General features: G+C 37.8%; 1 protein-coding gene across 1 annotated transcript in view; it reads right to left on the bottom strand.

The window, feature by feature from the left end:
* ARID1B (AT-rich interaction domain 1B) overlaps positions 1 to 21,476 on the bottom strand; it is a 337,486-nt gene that overhangs the window by 300,568 nt on the left and 15,442 nt on the right. Inside the window, 1 exon segment of the mRNA XM_085297989.1 lies at positions 3,901 to 4,095. Within this exon segment, the coding sequence (XP_085154115.1) occupies positions 3,901 to 4,095 (195 nt within the window).

Genomic DNA, 21,476 nt, shown 5'->3' with positions numbered 1-21,476 from the left:
TCTCCCCTCATCTACCCAGCCAGTCATTCCTCATAGAAAGCTATCAGATTGGTTAAGACGGATTTCCCCTTAGTGAATCCACGCTGGCTACTCCTGATCACCCTCTTTTGTTCCACATGCTTAGAGACGCCATTCAGAATGAGCTGCTCTGTCACATTTCCAAGGATGGAGGTGAGGCTTACTGGCCTGTAGTTCCCTTTGTCCTCCTTCCTGCCCTTTTCGAAGACTGGGATGGACACTGGCTTTTTTCCAGTCCCCAGGCACCTCTTCTGTTCTCCATGACCTTTCAAAGATGATGGAGAGTAGCCTAGCAATAACACCTGCCAGTTACCTCAGCACTCGTGGGTGCAKCCAATCAGGACCCCTGGATATGTGGGTGTCAGGTTTACCTAAATGATTTCTAACCCGATCCTCCTCAACCAAGGGAAAGTCTTCCTCTCTCCAGACTYTCTCTCTTGTCTCCAGGCTCTGGGATTGCGGATGGCTGGCCTTAGCAGTAAAGGCTGAAGCAAAGACAACATTTAGTACATCTGCCTTCTCTGTWTTCTTCCATCACCAGGGCACCCACTCCATTAAGCAGCAGGCTTATACTTGCACTTGTATACAGGTACACTTACCAAACACTTGATTTTTAATCTTCTAGGCCATTTAGGTAATTTGACCAAAAATCAGACCAAATACTTCAAAAGTTTACTTGACTCATGCCTATTTAACTGGACATGCCCCTAATATCTGACAAAATGCTGCAGCACTTTTTCTTCAACAGTTGCTTAGCTTTTTGATGCAACAAACTACAATGCATCTTTGCAAGAGAATTCTGAATCTTCACTATCAAATGCTAGAGAAGAGAAAACTCAGATTCTCATTAGTTTCTCTATAGTTTTACCTCTCTTCCTTACATGTTCATCTATGTACCTTGAACCTTTTAGCTTTGGTTATATTAGTGAGTGATAAAAACAAACAAACAAAAAAAAGTTATCTGCCTTTCAATTTTTTTCCCTTATAGAGAGTCTAGTGTTTTGTTCTAGGGCTTAACATTTATTAACTCATAAGAGATTTCTTGTTCAACTGCTTTGAAGATCTGTCTCTCTCTTCACAGCATCCTTTGTACCCATTTCACAGAACATATCCCATACCTGCTTCAACTTACAAATATTCTGCAATTTCCATGCAAATTATAAGGAAGTGTAGGGTTTTATTTTTACCTGCCTATCTGATATCAAGCATGCCCAGGACAAACTGCTGTTGTGAGAGAACATCTGCAACATTACAGAGATATAATTCCTTTTTAACAGGTTAGTAGCCAGTGTCTGCAAACACAGAGCAGATGTGTAGGATGACTGTACCAGTTAAYATTTACACCTCTTTCATTCTGTTTAATCTTTTACTGCTTACATCAGAGATCTCCCTTCTTCCGAGGTCTCTCCCACACTTCTAGACTGCAGGCTGGAATATGTGGCTTCCAATAGGAATACATTTTTCTCTGTTTAGATATAGGTAGCTGTTCTGTGTCATGTTGCAGCAATTATCTTCATTTCTATAACTTCCATTAATTTACTTGGTTCTGTAGGGTGTTATTTTTCATCTTTATTTTTTCATTTGCAGGATCCAGCAGCAGAGCCTGCAAGTCAAAATCTGTCAAGTCCCATAGTTCTAACCTCAAGCCATGACAGTCACTGACAAAGAGCCAGACTCACATTTCAAGGTCTTCTTCAAAATTCTGAAATCCTTACAGCTTAACAAAAACCCTGCTCATTTCATCCAAGGAAACAGAACTGACACCCTTAGCTATCTCTGGGCAACAGCAGACTATAACTTAAAATAAGAACAACCTTAACCCCCTTCCTTCCTACAGTATGACACTTCCACCCTCATAATCCATCTACTCAATGCTCTCTCTGCACAATACTTAAATCTGAAAAAAGCACATATTTGAAGCCCAGTATTTCTTAACCAATCAAGTTTTCGGAAGTGCCTTATGCTTTTGATCAATTCATTATGACACTGTAAAAGACTCATTTTCAGAAAGTGCTGAGATTCATATAAAATAAATAATATTGCCAAAAGTTTCAGAATGTATTTTATATCTAGAAGTAGGTACACACTACGCAGCCATTTTTAACAAGCATAGCTAGGCTCTTCTTATTTTATATTCATGTCACAGGAGTAAAAATCCAGCCAGGAATCAAACTGTGGCATCCTGTGCCAAAAACAACTTACCACTCAGCTGGTAAGTTGGCAATTCAATTTACAAACCTGCATTCCTGCATTTTAATCCTTTGTAGAAGGTGGCAATATATGAGCAATATGAAAAGAACTGGATTCAGATCATTAGAGGTTCACAAACCAAACACGCGAAGCTTTGGAGGCCGTCCAAAACAAAATCATGCCTAGGTGGTGATGTCCGTTCAATAAAAATTCAATGTCATAATTATCCTCTCACTTTTTCCCCGAAGAGCATTAGCGCTCAGAACTGTACTGCTGCTCAGCCAATTACATTAATGCTGTTAGAAGACAGATAGGGCCAGCAGCCAATCACCGTGCCAGGTCACTGCCTGCTGACGGGTAATTTACAATTAGCAAGCAATTAGCAAATGAAGTGAAAATTCAACACTCATCTCCACAGAACACATAATAACTCATTTAAAAATTAAAAATATGTTCTAATAACTTTATTTTGGCCACAGCTACACAGAAAAAAATAAAGTCTTTTTTCTGTTTTACCCTCTTTCACTTTTGACAAAACTCATTGCTGCCTTAAGCTAGCAAGAGAATATACTATTTGCCATTTCTAAACTAAAGGATCTCTTCCTAGCAAGGAAATATCTATTCAACAAAGAATAAAAATGAAAACAGATGACAAATGGTACTACTCACCCAACTAGTATATTTGAAACTATTGGTAACTAGCCACTTGATGAACATCCTGTGCCAGTGCATGSGTACTAGAATTAGCCAGAAACACCCTTATCTGTCTGGTGGGTCATTATTTTGGGGGATTTTTTTGGTCTATATTTAACAATAAATGAAGTAAAAATAAACTGATCTGCAACCAGTTAAGATACATGWAACAAAAATGCTGTTTCCCATAAATTAGCAAGTTAACAATTTGTTGTGCTTACAACAAAGTAGAGAATTCCTTCTTAATCCTAATAAGAGCTAGCAAAAATTTGCCAACATAATTCCTGAATAACCTTGCTTAATCTTCCCCGCTACAAAACCACTACATCTTCCTTGGTACACACTAAGAACATTGGTAATTAACCCTCTTCAAAAGGGTAGAAAAACTGCAGAAAAGGTCACCATCAAAAGTGAAATCTATACAGATCTTATAAGAGATTCTTATATGTCCTCTGATACCAAAAAATCCCAACTATTTAAAGAGATGGTAAGGGGGTTAAAAAAAAAAAAAAAAAACTACAGAAAGCTCTTACTGAAAGAAAGAAAAAGTATCAGCTAATATAAATATGTGGCTGATTTGTATGTAATAGTCTTGCTGTACTGATGCAAGCTTGAAGTTTTCATCTAAACTGATCTGAGAGAGCAAGAGAGAGAGAAGTGGAATAATTAAAAATAAACAAAAAAAAAAAAATCAAGAGAAACATACAAGGCTACCTGATGTCAAGTGGCAAAGAAAGCTGATGGTGTTCAGCATATTCCTCACTCCAAAACGATACCAGCAACAAAACAGACTTTTTTTTCTGATGGTGTGAAGTTTCAGAAAATGTTTAAGCTGTCAACATAATATATTTAGCTTTAAAACAGTCCTTCACTCTCATTTTGAAAGAGAAATACTTATGTCCGAATCCTTTTCTTGCGCCCTCTGCTTTACCACAATCTTAGAAGGGAAGCAAAGACGATGAGGGAAACCAAAGCAACACAAAGAAATGTTCCACAAACCTGTTGCTGTGGATACTGCATTCCTCCCATGGCTGCCGGGGCCCGGCCCTGCATTCCCACCGGATAGCGCTGGGGGCCGGGAGGGCCGTACGACTGCCCGGGGTATGGGCTGCTCTGCTGTGTCTGAGAATGAGGGTTATTGCCCATTCCGTACAACTGAGGTCTCTTCATGACCATTGGATCCATTGGACTGCCCTGTTAGTGAACACAAACAAAGAAGGATTTTAAGAAGACTGGAAAGAAGAGGTCAGAACAGTCATGCTTATTGTGGGCAGACTACATACACGTTTCTTCAATCTACATTCTATCTCTTGAACATATCAAATGTTGACTTGACATACCAACAGGCAAAGTACCATACTCTGATACTCATATTAATTAATAAGAGTTTTTGAAAGGTGAGTTTGGGACTTTTATTATAGGAGGTAAGCAAACTTGCACTCAAATTTAGAGGTGTCTCTTACCTGCAAAAAAAAAAAAAAAAAAAAGCAGATATGATAATTTCCCTATACATTTCAACTTAAGAAACAATTAAGCATACTGTTGTAAACTAATCAGCAACATTGACTTCAACATAATCATGCCTATCAAGAGAGATACAAGTAATGGGCAAACCTTTCAACCCTGAGAAAATATCCAGCTTTTACTTTGAAGAAAGGAAGAGTGGAAAGGAAAAGTTTCCAAGAAGTACAATGCATACAGAATGCTGTATTTCAGAGCTTTCATATCACTATCATGTGTGCCAATAAGTTTCCAGATCATAAAACAAGTCGTAAGCCACATTTCACAYGAAAATTTATTTGCCTCCTTAATAGACCTGAGAAAATCCAACTGAAATCACTGATGGAGAAGAGAGGTGGGAGGCAAGAATGGAAGCTTTATTCTTAGACTTTTTGGCAGGACTTATCAAGCATCGTACAAATTTCAGGACTAATGTCAGCCATTGTGTGGCATCACTCTCATCTTTTACTATTGAGGACTAACTGAACCAGAAAAAAAATGGTACTTTCTCAAGTGTAGCACTGTAATGTTAATATGACATCTATTTTTTAATTCCAGAGTGCTAGTTATATTCACACACAAAGCCTTTAAAAAAGCCTGTAACAACCTTATGAAAGAGATTCCCCCCTGCCTCTCCTCTCAAGGAAAAAGAACCATTAATTCATCTAACCAGTCTACCCCAAGGAGCAGCGTAGTTGCCTATAGCACATTTTCATGTTTTCTTAGAATGTACTGTCTCTTTTCAAAGTACCCTACGTAACACGGCTTCCACAACTCCTTTTTCGCTACAGTTACTATCTGACAAGTTAAATTACYTCCCCCACCATCCCTATTGCTTCCCACTATTGCTGTTTGTGCCACAAAAACAGTGTTTTTCTTAAATACGTACTAGGTATGTCCCCTCCAAACTAACCACCACTTAACCAAGCTATAACAGTTTGTTCTCACTATTCCTTCATTGTAAGTAAATTGCTCAGACGTTCTTACTGTTCTCATTGGCTTTGCTTTCTCTACCTTTAGGGACACCTAAGGTGACCCAAACTGATTAAATTCCAAATGCGGCCATACTACAGCTGCGTAGGTGAAAATTATAACCTCCTTCATGACATAACACCTCCATTCACTTCAGAAGAGCACTGCCCTTTTTTGCTACCACACTGAATTGCATACTTGCTTCTAATTTTGACTCAATATTAGTCAGCATTTTTTCCCTTTTATTATTCGGCTTTTTTTGTGACCAGATTAGACATTTCTATTTTTCATGGCTAAATGTCTCTAGGTAATTTTCTATTTATATCTCATACTTAAAAAAAAAACAAAAACAAAAAAAAAACACTTTAGGCCACCAGATTCTTGACAATACTGAAGTTTTCACGAGACATTTTGCACCCTCAGACTTTTAACTGAAAACACCACAGACRCACAGGTTCAGCAGACCAACCAAAGATTCCTTCCCATGGGTTCCCAAGGGCCAATTTAAGCATCACTGCTACAGGCCAAGATACTTAACTATATTCAGTGTTTTAATATTCATTCAATCTATCTACTTGTTGCATTCTTCTTCCTAAATATATATTCCTGTTTAAGGTAAGTCTTGAGTTTCCTTTAGGAAATTCTTATGAAGCCCCAAAGCACTATTTACTGCTACCATCTTCTGCTTCAGAATATTATTTCTAGGTCTCAATTCCTGTAACAACGTTTACTCAAATTCAAATTTTAACCAATTTGAGTGTAACATTTTCTGTTCCACATCCAGTACTTAACTAGAATGCAGATAGTTACAGTTAAAAGTCTGCCACTTTCCATTATGAAGACTCTGTTTTCAGGTACACATAAACTTAGCCAAACTTCAAGCATTTAGGCTGAAATTTTCCAGGCCATATGTATGCCTGAGGCTGAAATTCTCTGGAAAATTCAGCAAAAACAGTTCAGCTATGTCTTAGAATGAGGTCACAGAAAAATACATCATTTATGTTCTTATATAAAATACTTTAAAATACCTCTTGAATACCATATTTTGGGGCAGAGAATGAAAATTTGCTAGGGTGACACTGGATTTTAGAGAAAAGCAAGAAACATACCCCTGCAAAGAACATCTAAATTTCATCAGGTTATTACGAGCGTAAAAGGAAGAAAACAGAAAGTATGAGTATCACGGAGCACAGGGAGGCTGGATCAGAGGGGTTATGCAGGTCTAAGGAGGTAGCCTGAAATTTGCTGGACAAAGAAAGAAGGACAGGAGGTTAAGAAAAGCAGTTAGGGCAGAACCGAGGCAGGAAGAGTTGAAGGGAACAGGAGGAAATGAGGCCACGAGGCTCAGTGAATATGAGCTGAAGAGTCTGTGTCCACTGGACTAACAGTTCCAGCTGGTGGAGGTTTTTTGTTCATTTGCTTGAATGTTTTAATGTTTGTGTTTTAAAAAGTTAGTTACTTTGTTCAGAAATACACATTACAATCTTATCTGGAGATTACTGTAAAACAAGTTCACACTTTCTCTTATTAGTTCCAAGAGCTTTCAAAGCCTAGTTAGAGTGATCATCATGGCAAGTCTGAGTCTTCTCATGTTTTAAGTATCAGCAAACCAAACACCTGCTCTCTAACACTGCTCAGAAATGACAGAGTTGCTGCAATTGCATCCTGTTCTCTAAAAGACTAGTGGACACGTATCATCAGGTGAGAATGTTTGCTTCATCTGTTCATCTTCCATGCCTTTACTCACTTAATTCTATTAAAAGCTGTATTAAAGTCTTAATTATTTCTTTATTTTATTTTAGTATCATTGCAGTGATCAATATCCATTTCCTTTCCCTTCATTTACAGAGGGACCCAATTTTTCTTTAGTGCTATTTTACCCTCCAATACATGCATTATCTATTGAGCGATTCAGCTAGTGTTTGCTCATTCTCTGTTTTACTGCCATATTTTGCCAGGCAAGTCTGAGTAGATTCTGCATTTTGCTTCTGGTTCTGCACCTCCTCTTCAACTTATCATGTTTTATTTAAACTTTGCACAGATCTGCAGTTCCTTAAAATACTTCAGTCTTGCTCTCCATTTCAGTCCACTGTAATATTTAAATTTATAACGTCTTTATTATAGTGCCTATCTTATGTGATTTGCACGTGTACTACCTAACTCTGTAGCAGCAGTATGTTTCCTAAGAGTTCTTGCCTACCATGTGTCTTGTGAGTGCATTGTAACACCCAACAGAAGCTTTGCTAACAATTTCCATAGGGCCTGGGTTTCATTCCCAGTCTTTAGATCAAGCCCAACCATGAAGGTAGAATCAGAAAGCTAAGACTGCCTGCAAACAGTAAGTGGCAACCTTTCTCTGCTACCTGCTCCTCCATCCCCCCCCCCCCCTCCGTGTTTTATGTAAAAAAGAATACATGAACTCTGCATCATTGCTACAAGCAAAACTGGAAAAAATAATATTTACACCCACCTGTAACCTCAGTGTCACTACTATGGTGCACTCCTAGATTAGATAATCAAATAAATTGCCTACCCTGAAGTATCTGAAGATTCAATCTTAACTTTTCCTAAAGTAAGAGGAAAAAAACTTATGCGTTCTGTCATCATACAAACAGTGTTTTCCTGGATATCTCATCTCCACTCAGCTCTGAGGCAGGGTGCACATTGGAATAATTTTAGCAGTAGCCTGATCAAGATGTATTGGTTCTTCCTTCTGGAACATTGCCTGTGTCACAGGCATTATGTATACTACTGAGCTATCAATATATAGTCTGCTAAAAGTTTAATTTGAAAGAAATTTATGAATATGAACAGCACTGATCACAGTCCCAAAATACTACCTCTGCCATTTCAAGATGCCAGGAAGAATGCTGCCACTGACACCTTGGGGCATAGGAGAAGGGGAAACACTTCACAAAGGCCACAGTGGGATTGGGAGATGGTATAGCTCTTACACGAGGCAGACTGAGCAACTCACTAGAAGACAAGTATATTCATATGAAACAACTCTTCAGAGTGAAAGTATGCTTTTTTTTTTTTCGTTTGTTTAAACAACAAAAAAAAGTTAAAAGATGCACTGGTTTGGCCAACAACAGTAAACGCTACAATTTAAAGCAACTATAAGCCACCGTGCATCCTAATGGCTAATGTTAACTCATTTGTGCCTACAATAAAACAACATAAACTCAACACTCTCAAATAGGCTTGCCCTCAAACTCGTAGAGCTACTGAACACTAACTCTGTTTATTCATTGATCTGGAGCCAAAGCTTCTGTCTCTGTATTAAAAAAAGCCTCTTTATTATGAGGTTTCAAGGCTTTGGTATTAATAAAGACAGCTGACAATCAGCTACCAAAATTCCGAGATAGATGGGCATGGAGTTCTTAGCTCTAGGTCAGGCAGCAAGTTACAAATTTATCGCTAGAGATAATCACAAGTATTCACTCTAACACAATGACACAGCTGGCATGAGGACACAACCAGGGAGAAGATAATCCATTCCTAGATAATGTCATCATTTGTATGAACATGTACAAGGACTTCTCAGCCAATGCTTTAACACAACATAGCAAGAGCTGTTTTGATATGCTTTTGTGTGTTTTAAATATCATTTAAGAAGCAAATTACTATAAAAAAGTACTAATGTATAACATTAAAATCTGACTTGCATTAACATTAACATCTGAAAGGTGGCAGGCAAACATGCTTTCTGTTTTTCTGAAGTGTCAGCCTGCTATCCAATGCTTTACTAAAACTTAAAAAACGTCCACTGCACAAACACAACAGGCACTATGCAAAGAGTCGAGTTCATCATAAGCCTATGGTAAAGGAAAATCCAGTGAATGAAGTAGTGTATGCTAGCACAGATTTAACAAAAAAATATCAAAATGCCCTGTCTTCTCTGCATACTGTAATGATTTCAGTTGCAGGGAAACCTCAGAAATATAATTTGCCACTTAAACCAGAAAGTATGTAATTAAAGGGTGGGGGGGGAGGAAATCAAAGCTATGTCCAACCACAAATTAACTACTATTCCACTGGAATGTATATAAACAATTATATAAGCAAGTGTTTTGGGGGGTTGTGGGAGAGGGTATATGTATTCCTGTTTTCTGATTTTCTTCTGGGTCCCTATCACACTGCCTAAAACCTGGAAGGTCTGCGAGTTAACCATCCTCTAGGTATCTTCTGGATAGATAAACCTAAAATGACTACCAAAAGAACAAATCACAACAAACAGAAAAGGAAAGAAATTTGTTTTTAAATGAACTACACGTCTTCGCATTGCCTCTAGAAGTGCGAGCAAAGGTTAAGACAACATCAAAAAGCATTTACACACATTCGTCACATCTGATGGCAAAAGCAAGCTTGTAGCTTCAGACAAGATCACATGGCTAGGCAGCTCAGAACTGCTACCCTTCAAGTAGTTTTTTGTCACCGTCAACTCTTGACACATAGGTAATACCATGATTGCTCTGAAGTCAATGGAAGGCACGTCATCCATCCCCATCACGCTCAAATTCTGTAGCACACTTCCTTAATTCCAAGCTTCTAGGAGGACTCAGAATTATCTTGCTCTCTTTATTTATTTATTTGTTTATTTTTCTGAATGAGATGCTCAAGACAAAGGACATCATCTTCCTTTTGGCATACAGAGGCTCTAGTCTCCTACTATCAAAGTGTTCTCCAGCAAGTCAACAGTAACTTCTAGTAATGCAGAAGCTAAAGGCTCTTACAAATGTCTTACGTCAGATGGCTGCAGACGGATTTGCTATATTTCCAGCTGCCTGTCCCATTTGCTGCCAGATCATGTCCATGCTTCAGCTGCCCCCATTCACAATCCAGCATCTGAACTTAAACTGCCAGTACAAGATGGTTTTAAATTAACAGAACAGCTTTGGCATTGCAGCTCACGAGACATGGGCATGCATCTCAGTCTACCATTTCTGCTACCAAAATAGTGACCTTTGGCAGGAGAGCAAGGCAGATAACTAGGGAAAGTAATATCTTAAAGTTCTCAGGCTAGATTCACCAGAGGAGGCATCAGAGTCCTAAGGCCTCCTCAATGCTACAGTTCAGCAGGAAAAAAAAAAAATCCATTCATAAACCCACAAAATTGTAAGTTAAAAAAAGAAAAACCCCACCCAAAATACCAGTTACTTCTATTTTGTCTGGCAACAAGGTTCTCAGCTTCCTAGACAAGTAAACACCTTCACTCACTGTGTGTGACTGCCATCTGGAACTCAAAAAAAATTCCCTTACTTCTACTTTGTAGAGCTCTTATACAAACACAGGGTTAGATGGACAGAAAAGGATGTACTAAAAATAGTGTCTGTCAGGCAAGGAGCAGAGAGTAGCCTCGAATGGAACGAGGGGAGCTCCACAGGAAGGCTCCCTACAGAGAAGTATTGGAGTAGGAAGGAAAAATACATAAGTCCTGATAAGTGACAAAACAAGAAAAAAGAAATCTTGTAACTACTTAAAATTTTAAGRAAAAAAAATTAAAGATAATAAAAATTCAAGTAGATTTGAAACATTATCTCAGTTTTATTAGCAAAAGTAAAAACAATGAATAAACGTGTTCAATTGCTGAAGAGAAATAGGTGAAAAAGTGACATTATCAATACTGGGGAGAACAGCATGCCCACAAAAACGTGTAACCAGTCACAACTAGGTCATAAGCCAAAAGTACATACAGTTAGCTGCAGATTTTTTTCCACTCGAAGTGTTATATATAGTTCTATATTAACACACACACAGAAAGGTATGCTGGTCATATATCCTCAGCATTTATGGCAAATTATTAATCAAGTCCCACCTGAAACAATTTGTTAAATTGATTTTAATCACTGGGCCTCTCATGTGAAGCTTTGTATAATCAGCATTTCATTTACAAAATTAATTGCCTGATTGATTCTCAAGAGGCAGTAGCTGTCATTACACTGCTGTCATAACTTTTGAGTAGGGGTGTCACAACACAGACTTCTGACAGTATGAAGAGCACTGCTATTTAAAAATTGAGGGCGGGGAGGTGGGGGGGAAACAAATACAGTGATTTWACAAAATTGCTCTTTAGCCTGATAGAATGTTAAAACCATTTCCTATCAGTTTCAGACAGCCTCCCCATTTTCCATTCACTGAATTAATGTGCTGCTCAGCTATTCAGTCTCTTTTCTTAGAAATAGGTCCATTTAATTCAATTTTATCATAGTTGTGGTTGCATAAAATGAGTTTGTTGTGGAATATACAAAAGATTTAATCAAAGGCCACTCAAGGTTATTTGTGGAGCAAAATTTGACTTTCAAACATTAAAACTTTTTCACATCCACAACCTATTGGAAAGCTATTTTTAATTAGATTTTTTTTTTTTACACAAAATAAAGCAAGCCATAACTTTACAGAACTTTTATCTATGAGCTCTTTCATAAAGTTGCCCCTCCACCCACACTTTAAAGTTATGTAAAACCTCAAAGCTCTGCCAAAGTGGAAAGCAAAGCTTCTATATTCGCCTATACTCTATATCCCATAGCTACTACATTCTTGGAAAAGACCAGTGTTCTGGAGAGGTTGTGCAGGCCAATGGTTAGGGCACTGAGTCATAAGACAGGACTTCTATTCCTGGCTCAGCAGCTGACCTGCTAAGCAAACATGAGCACATCACTTCACCTTTCTGTGACTGCCTTTTCACTCTCATAGTAACATGCATTATAAGCACTCGTAGCAAGGAACAGGATGAGAAGACTTTAGGGAGTCTAGTTCAATTATGATCAATGAGAAACAGGAGTAGGAGTCAAAAAATACATGGGCTAAGGCAGAGGAAACCTCTAAAAGGCTTTTAAAAGGGAAATTACTGTAGGTGATAACAATGTGCTTAAACTTGCAGAAAGCTACCTTTAAAAAGGAAAAAGGTGTCTGGAAATTAAAAAAATAAAATAAAATAAAAAAAGCAAAAACTTAAATTTCTCCTAGATCACTTGGAAAGTTATTAATACTTTTCAGAAATTGACCTGTTTATCAGATGACTCCAAAAATAAGCCCTTCAACCTCTCAAATTCAACCCTATGCACCGTATTTCATCAAATACTCCTGAACGAAACAAAATTTAAACTTTCTAGGTCAGGCTCTGAGATGACTGTATTACAAAAAAAGGAAGTGATGACTATTCAAAGAGTGAATTTCACTCACTGCTGAGATCTTTCATGGACCTCACCAGAAAGCAATTCCAGGATAAATCAGAGTCCAGGTAATGTTAGAATATAATGGATATTCCAGAAATCACAGACCCATCCCAAGTGCTAACTCTTATCTCTGACTGCTAGGGAATATACTCTTCCACTTTTTTCTGCAATTCTCTGCAAAGTGCCCTGCTGATCTTTTCTACACACACAGCACAAGTTGCTTTGGTATGAAGAGACTGATTAAATGTTTTTTGCTCTTTTTGCATGTCTCCCAGTTCATGATGAATTAAATTAAAAAAAAAAAAAAAAACTCAGGAAATAGGTAGGACATTGGGACAAAAAGGCATAAAAGCATTAACAGAATGGAAAATTCCACAGGGCAAAAGAAAGCAGTAAGTCATTTTCCTTGTTCATAGCAACAATATGAGATTGCAACTAAGGGAAGTTCAGAAAGTTCTGGCCCCACTGAGAAATGGTCAGCAAAGAGTTAAAAACAACAGCTCCTCCACCATGCTGGAAAAAGGAGAAATATCATTCACCCTACACTTACTAAGAAAATGATAGCAGACTGGGATGTTAAAAAGGAGTGAAAGCACTGACTTGCTATATTGATTGATTTCCTGCCTCACAGCAGGTAGCTACTCATTAATACAGCATTTTCTCTTTTCAACCCTAACAGTTTTTCTTATTATTTAAGAACTGGTTTTAATTAAATAAGAAAACAGGGAAAGCCCCTAGCTAGAGCCAATATATGCAAAATTCCTAAAGGGTATTTTTAGGATCAGGATAATTGGAAGGCAAATTCAGATCTTTAACAGAAGCCCTGTCACTTCTTCAACTGCCAAGAAACTGTTTCTCTTTTAACATATTTTTTATGTTAACACTATTTCCTGTAGAGGCTGAAAAAAATTGGTCGTAAATAGTACGAAAATACAATAGTCACCTGGAAACTAACTGGTTCGCTTTCTTTCACCAGGTGTTCTGTAACAGTCTCCATACAACACTAGTTGAACGTCATGAAAAAACACAGCCCCAGTTAGAGAAATCTAACTGCAGTGTCAGCGCAGTTAAGGGCCAACAAAACAGAGGTAATCAGTTAGTCTGGGGCTAGACTCTTCCGTAGCGGACTCAGAGCAGCTAAATTTTGGTAACCAACTACCCATTACTATTTTGCATTTGGTGAGTGCATTATTTGCRCTCACCAGCACTGACACTAGCAGGAATATGAAACTAGTTTTCTGGGAAGGAGCAAAACAAAATTCACCAGCAGCAGGTGGTTTAAAGCATTAGATAATACTTTTTTTTCCAGTAGTTAAAAGAAAAAAACACACCATAGCAAACTACAGTTATGAGAAGAAATTTAGGTTATTAATTCAAAAACATTTAAAAGTTAACTAATAAATCAGAAGAAACAGACTGAAGGTCAAAGCTGCTATATTACTTGAGCGAACAATGTGATTGGAAACCATGGACTGCACACACATGCCTACATCCACACTAGCTCTTTTGTATAATGTAACTGATTCCCAAGTATCATTTTACAATTCTGATTAGGTCTTACAAAAATCTTGTTTATTAAATTGCTTTCTTTAGGCATGCATAGCTGCTAATTTGTTTCCAACTAAATCATGTATCATCTGAAAGAGATTATATTGCAACAGTGAAACAACACTCCTGGGACTGTGCTTCATTTGGATTTTGGAATTAAAAGGACAAATATTACAATAGTTGTAAAATTCCCTTTAAAGGTGTGKGGGGGGGCACCTTGCATCAGGGTGATGCTACACAGCACCATCACTGCACCTAGCAGTCACATGAGGAGACCCACACGGCAAACACTCAAAGTCCTGAGACAGCTATTCACAGATTTAGATTTTGATTTCTTCAGTTCAAGGGAGGGGAAGAAAAAAAAAAAAAAAGTCATACAGTCCTTTAGATCAACATAGATGTATTTATACCAACATAATTTGCTAAAAGATCCAAAACAAATCAAATGTCAGTAGCAAGAAAAGAAAAATATTACTGATTTTAAAAAGAGTACCAGCTGCAACACTCAGAGGTTTTGTTTAAAAAAAAAAAAACAGACAGACAGACAGACTTCAAAATTTGCAGAGACTTGGGAATGGCTTCACAAAGAACTTCACAGAGTAGATCTCTAAAACCTTATTTAGATATTAATACAAAGGTCCCTACAGTTTGTTCAGGAAAGCATCTGGCCTGGGTTTAAAGGAGATCAAATTATGGTTTAACCCTATTAACTCTACCTACTTTTCAGTCAAAACCAGCAAATGTTGCTACATCTTCAGTGCTCTTCTCACAATCACTCAAAAAAGGATATACATTTCCACAAATCCAAGAACTCTAGGCAAGTATCCCAGAGCATCTTACCACAAAGAACATGCATACAAAAAAAATAGAGAAGTAGGACTAATCATGGGTACAACTACCTCCGCAATAAATTATCCTGGATGTTCAGGATTAAGCATATGGTTTTAGTACAACTAGTATCAAGAACTTTCAGTTTACGTAGACAGAGTTTATTTACAAGACAACACGTTTTCAATATATAATCATAATTTGCTTTTAATATCACACCATTTAAAATTAAATTAGTATCAACAAGGAAGACTTATCTGTTTTGAAAGACACAGAAGCAGAAAAGCTGATCCACTTCTTCAATATTTCTCACCCAAATGACAATCAGTTAACAGGAAATTTGACTATGCCACAGTCATGGGATTTCCTCCGCTTTCSCACAGTATAAACCATTATTTTTAAAATTCTGCAACTTGAAAACTCCTGGCTTCTATCATCTTCTATGCCCACCTCTTATTCCTCAGTCCTTCAGAGAGCCCACATTAGCCATCATGTGAACATAGCAGCATAGGTCTCCTAACAGCACTTCAAAGATGTTCTTTGATTTATTAGAGAGAATATTCAGAATGAATGAGAGTGCTTTCAGTCTCCTTTGGCCATATCCCAAAATATGGTATTCCCAACTTCCTAAAACTACCAATCAGATTAGAGTTGAGGAAGGAGGAGGAAGTGATTGCCTTCAAAAATACTGAAGCAGTACAGGTATAGGGAATCTTTCCTGTACATGTGAATAGGCTATTTTTGAGGAAAATAGCAGTTTCAGAACATTTATGTCTAATCTTACTCTCTTCTCCAGGACTGCAATTTACAGCAACCTCTTCCTGCAGCTGATGAGGCCTGAAGACCATTCATTCTGTCAGAATCGCTTGGACTAGTCAAAAGAGGTCATTTAGCAGCAAAGACAGCTGTTTCTCAGCTGATATAACTAAAAGGTAAAATAGAGTAAACAAGCCCAAAGACTCATTTTAGCAGTAGCGTATTTGCCATTCCAATTTTAGATATTGTTCAATTTAGAAAGATGTTATTCATCAGACACTCATTTGCAAACTTCTACTTAGGATTAAAGAGCTGCAGATACCACAGTAAAATTTTGAAGTGTACATTCTATTTATTCTTAAGGGAAAAAAAAACAAAAAAAACTTAAAGCCACATTATTCACTCTGTGAATCTAACCTGGTATTATAGTTACATACAGCTCCTTTGCTAAGTACTGTGATTTATTGGATACATTCTTCTCCATCTCTCTTTACATTCCTCCTCTTATTTTTTTTTTGCTCAGCTCTTTCACATACAAAAATGATTACAAAGAGGAAAAGTTAAATTGATTTTATATAAGAAACACTTGAATATGAAGAAGAAACATTGCAAGTTTTAGATGGGTTCTCCTAATGCCCAAGAGTATGAAAAATGGTTATAAGAGTTAGTGCAGAAAATGAATCATTTCAGGAAGAAATATATCTTAACAAAAGATTCTTAATTAAAAYCCAAAATTTGTACTGTACTCAGAGCTACACAAACATGATTAGTTTATTTTGATAGAAAGYATGACATTTCCAAAAGTCAGAAACAACAGCTCAAATACTTGAAGCAATCCTGTATGAATCTCCATATCCTCTCATACCAATTCCATGCCAAATTCAGCACGCACAAACTTTTGAGGAGAAAAAAAGCATACATGTAAATAATTTTCAGCATTTCTTTTTGCTTGGTGTTTACTACTAAACAATGACAAGACAGAGTAACATCTGTCATGAATAGTTCAGATCTGCCTTATCCTGCCTCAGAGCAGAGGGATGACCTCTTGATGTCCCTTTCAGCCTTTTCCTTCTATGATTTGGAGATTATTGCATCATCTTTGTTTTATTTTAAGACTTCTCTTGTTTCTGCAATTTACTTTTCATTTGAAGTCATAACCTTCAATCTCTGGCATAACGAGGCAACATGGAAATTATAATGTTACAAACATACTAGAAATATTGATTAAAAAAATTAAAAGGACAAAAAAAGGGATGTTTTCAAACCAGTCACTTCTTAAGAAGCAGAAAAGAAACATAAGAAAAACTATTCCTAAGGAATTGATCTAGATGTTTGGAGAAACTGTGAAAATACTGTAAAGAAATATTTACATTTTGGGAGGGTGTGAGGGAAAGGACAAGCCCCACTGTATTCTAAGCACAAGACTATCCCAGGCTCCCAAAATAAATGCAGCCTGGCTCCTTAAAGATCCCATTGGTACCATTCTTTCCATAGATGAGTACAAGTGCTGAAGGATGAACAATCTGTTTGGAGTAGGCATTTTCCAGCTTCCTACTACCCACYTCTAACTTTCAACAAAGGAGCTCGTAAGCAATAATATCCACACGCATCCATTAAATATGAAATACTGGCATACTAGAGCATATATAGTTACAACATCCTTTACCCATAATGCCCTGCTAAGAGAGACTTGCAGGCATTTCTAAGCACATTGTTCATCTTGTTGCAAAAAGCTGATCACTTGGAGAACAACATGCTAATTCTACCCTGGAAAAGCAAGGTTCCAACAGAAGAAGGGATTGGAAAATACACCATGGGGAAAACCTAAGGAAGAGGTAAGGGTAAGGAAGCATGAACTAGGGGTAAGGGCTGAAAAACACACTCACAAGCCTCACTTTGAGGCTTTCACATCCTTACACAGAAAGTCTTCAAACCACCCACTGCAGGAGAGCAAGAGTTTTCACTCCACTGAGTATGTCCCCCAACAGCAGACAGTAGCTGGCAGGAGTCATCAGCACAAAACAACCCCTGTCTGTGCCATGCTGCATTATCAGGTAGACTTCAGTTGAAGCTGGAACAAGTTTAAAGGGCATCCAAAACAAAACAAGAAATAACCAAACAAAAAGAAAAGACACCAGGCAGAAAATAGTATTTATTCATTTTCAGAGCTACACACAAAAGCACAGGTGAGGCTGAGTTCCCCTGCTAGGGAAAGTTTGCACAGGAGCCATATGAACTGCTCCAAGTTCCCATCAGCCTATAGCAAGGGCACTGGATTTGCAGCTTGAATTTGCTTCCTTTCTCCAGGAGAAAGGAGAGTGCCAGGGTGAGGGGGTGATGGRATCATGCAAGATGGGAATGATGGCTAGAGAAACGGTCTCAAATGCCGGAGCCCRCAGGTTTCCTGGCATATTAGAGGAGGAAGTTTTATCATAGCTATAGTTTCCTGCAAAGGAGAGAGAGAAGAACCAGAGAAGATGGTCAACATCAAAGCACAGTCCACGTGAAGTAGAGAAGTCCATGTACAGTCCAGCTCTAGGTGTCCACTTCTGACTGAATCAGGCAAGAGAAATCACCCATATCAAACTTTAAAAAAAAAACATATACAATATCAGCCTTCCTCTGACTGCATCACATATCAGAAGAGCACTTACACCTATATCCTGCCCTCCCGCTGCCCCAAATCCAAGCCGCTCCTTGTACAGCTAGCACCCAGTAAGCAAAGGAGTCAAACATTCAAATACGTTGGCAATTGTCTTACATGAAGATCAACAGATTTCAGCAATTCTCCAAACAATTAACATTTTTGGAAGCAACTTTTTGTCAGCTTTCTCACAGAAGACTTTCTGCAATCCACCGAGATACCTGCAATTAGAGCTACAGCACAACAAAACTCAAAGAATGATGAGAAACAAGAGTATCCATTACACTGCCACATACTGCTCCACTTGTTCACTGAGCCTCAGTTGTTTTAAGCCCATGGCGGGGGGAATTATCTCTCTATATATACATACAGACACACATACTGAAGCATCTATAAACTTGAATTTTGATTCCTTTTTATCTTCTATTGTTACCTACGACTCAGAAACCTAAGTAATTGGCCTAAGTAATTGGTTTAAATACATGAGTCCCATTATGAAAATATACTATGAAAATGCTTAGACACTTACCACAACCAAGAAATTCTTAACTAAAGTTCAAAACTGAAAAGGCACTGGAGACTTTATACTGAAGGAAAAAAAAATGCATAATTATACCAGTGTAACTAACTCAGGGTGGAAACTTACTCTGGTGTAAGAGTACCCTTTTCCACTTAAGCCTACGTGCTTTGGAAGCAGAATAAGATAAACCAGAAATACTCTTATTCTGGAATAAGAGTGTCTCCACGGGGAGTTATATTCGTATAATTATAGCATACAATTATGGCACATAGTTGTACTGTGTAGACAAGCAGTAGGTGCCCAGTCCACATATACTTCCTAGCAAAACAAATGGTCACTAAATTCCAGTAAAGGCACATAAAACACTTAACTTTTATGAGCCTTCTTCATTTTTAAGTGATGAATTATTTCAATTAATCTTCCTTGCACATGCTTCTCTATCTACAATCCTGTATGGTAACAGACTATTCTAGCAGAGGCATCATAAACTAACACTTTGAGAATGGCTGTGATATCTCCCACACCGATTTAGGCCCTCATAATACAAAGGAAGTGGTGAGAAACCAGGTATAAAAAAGGTGCTGTTTACACATTTGACTGCTAGACTCACACCTTTTATAGTGCATTGCCAGTCAGTTTAAACAGGCAGAGCTTCAATAATTTAGTCTCTATCCTTTTGACAATTTGATTCACACCTCATTCGCTCCTGAAGTTAAAACATTTCAGTTAACCTCGAGGAAGGTTATCCTATGGTTTTAGGATACACTTCCTCGAGGAAGGAAGTGTATCCTAAAACCATGCCACTAGTTGAACTTCAAAGTATAAAAAAAGGACTCTTTGGAATCCTTTGAAAACCATGCAAGTTTTCAGAGTATATGGAGCCAAAAAAGCCTAAGTTAAAACCAAACAAGCAGTCACTCTTCTTGAGAAAGATCCTTTAAAGAGGGAGTAAACAGAAATACYGGCTACACTGAAAGCACTAGCCTCCAAAAAATGAAAAAGCACAGACACCCCGCCACAGAGATGTCAGTGAAAATATTATTTGCAATAATACTTCAGTTTGGGCATTTTAAAGACTCTGCAAAGAAAGGTTAAGTGACCCTAGAGATAACTAAGGATTATGGTAACTATTTGGGGGCAGCGTGGGTAAATGCCTCTTGCAAAATGCGTTTTTTTCCCTTTAATTGTTGGGGAAGGGGCTGGGGGGGGGAGGAGTTCTTTCCAGGATAGGCATCTCCATGTTTTCTTTCATATTTCAGAAGAATTTTATCTTTTGGAATAATTTGTTCACAATTGTGGAACAGCAGGTTCATAATTCTGGTCTTGGAGTACATCAGCAGCATCCCTGGGAGTGCCTTGTCTGTTCCACCAAAGAATGGTTCTTTGGGTGGCAGGGAGGCCCTCCACGGCCTCCTTGCTCCCCTATGGCTCTGCTGGCAGAAAAACCTCTGCCTGACAGCCTGCAAAACCAACAAAGCAGTTCATTTAGGATCATTTTTAACTTGGATCAGTTCCCCTGTATGGTTCACTGCAAAGCCCCACAGAAAGGCCAGAACAACTACTGCAGGGAGGACTTAAGAGGGGTAAGGGCAAGGCAGGAGGCAGAATCACCATAGGCAGCTCCTTTAGAGAAGTGTCTATTTAACTACAGCTTAAGTGCTAGCAACACGAAGTTTTCAATGGATTGTAAAGTAATATCTACAAGACAAAACTTCTGCCCTCTTTCCAAGCCTAAAGCTTGTATTTACCTACAAAAACTGCATATCTAAATGTTTAGGTCAATTGATCTGAAAATTCATCCCAGCGTTTTCAGATTTGCGAATGTGTTTATTTTTATATGTTTCATGTTTACAAATATTCTTGAAAGAAATACCAGTAGTTCTCACATAAAAGTGTTTAACATAGCAAAGGAAAAGTAACAGCAGAAAGAACTCCAAATGGATATTATAAAAAGGACAAAAGGAAACATACCATAGGCTTCACAGGAAGTGGATATTAAAACCATTAGTTCTGATTTTTTAACAAAATATTTAGAGAAATGTTAGTCTACAGCTCCAAACAGAAATCTGAATTTTTGCCTTTCCTTTTAATTCCACTTTGAATATGCTATTTAGAGTGGAATTCATTCATTTCACCTGACTTTAGATATCAACACCTGAGCTTAAACTGCCTAGACTTTCTTTACAATAAGTGGAGAAACATGAAACTTTAGGAGCATGGTTAAGAAACCTGTATTATATAGTCTGTGTTAGCACGAGATGATTTGCACCAAGAAACGACTACTTCTTTCCACAAAAGGTAAGAAAAGTCTACACAATAACATCAGAGGCCTCCAATACATGTGGTCAAACAATTCACACCCTGAARATCTAGTACTTCAAAGATACTGAACACTTACTTGGCCACTGCAATCAGCACGTTCTCTATAATTTTCACTTTCAGGGTTTTTTGCTTGTTTGCTTTTCAGTCTCCTTTCTATTTTGTGCTGCAGCATTTTTATTTAAGAGGGCTGTAAAAATGATTTCCTGCTCCAGAAAAATCCTAAGAAATTAAATACTCATGATTATTTACAAAGCAATTTTATACTCAATATAGTTTCACAACAAGCTTAAGCTGATCCAAGTCCATA

This window comes from Rhea americana, unplaced genomic scaffold (genome assembly GCF_003343005.1).
Source record: "Rhea americana isolate MKP2758 unplaced genomic scaffold, rheAme1 scaffold_134, whole genome shotgun sequence".
NCBI classification, from domain to species: Eukaryota; Metazoa; Chordata; class Aves; order Rheiformes; family Rheidae; genus Rhea; species Rhea americana.
Note: the sequence above shows the minus strand (reverse complement) of the source record. Positions and strands in the feature narration are given on the sequence as shown.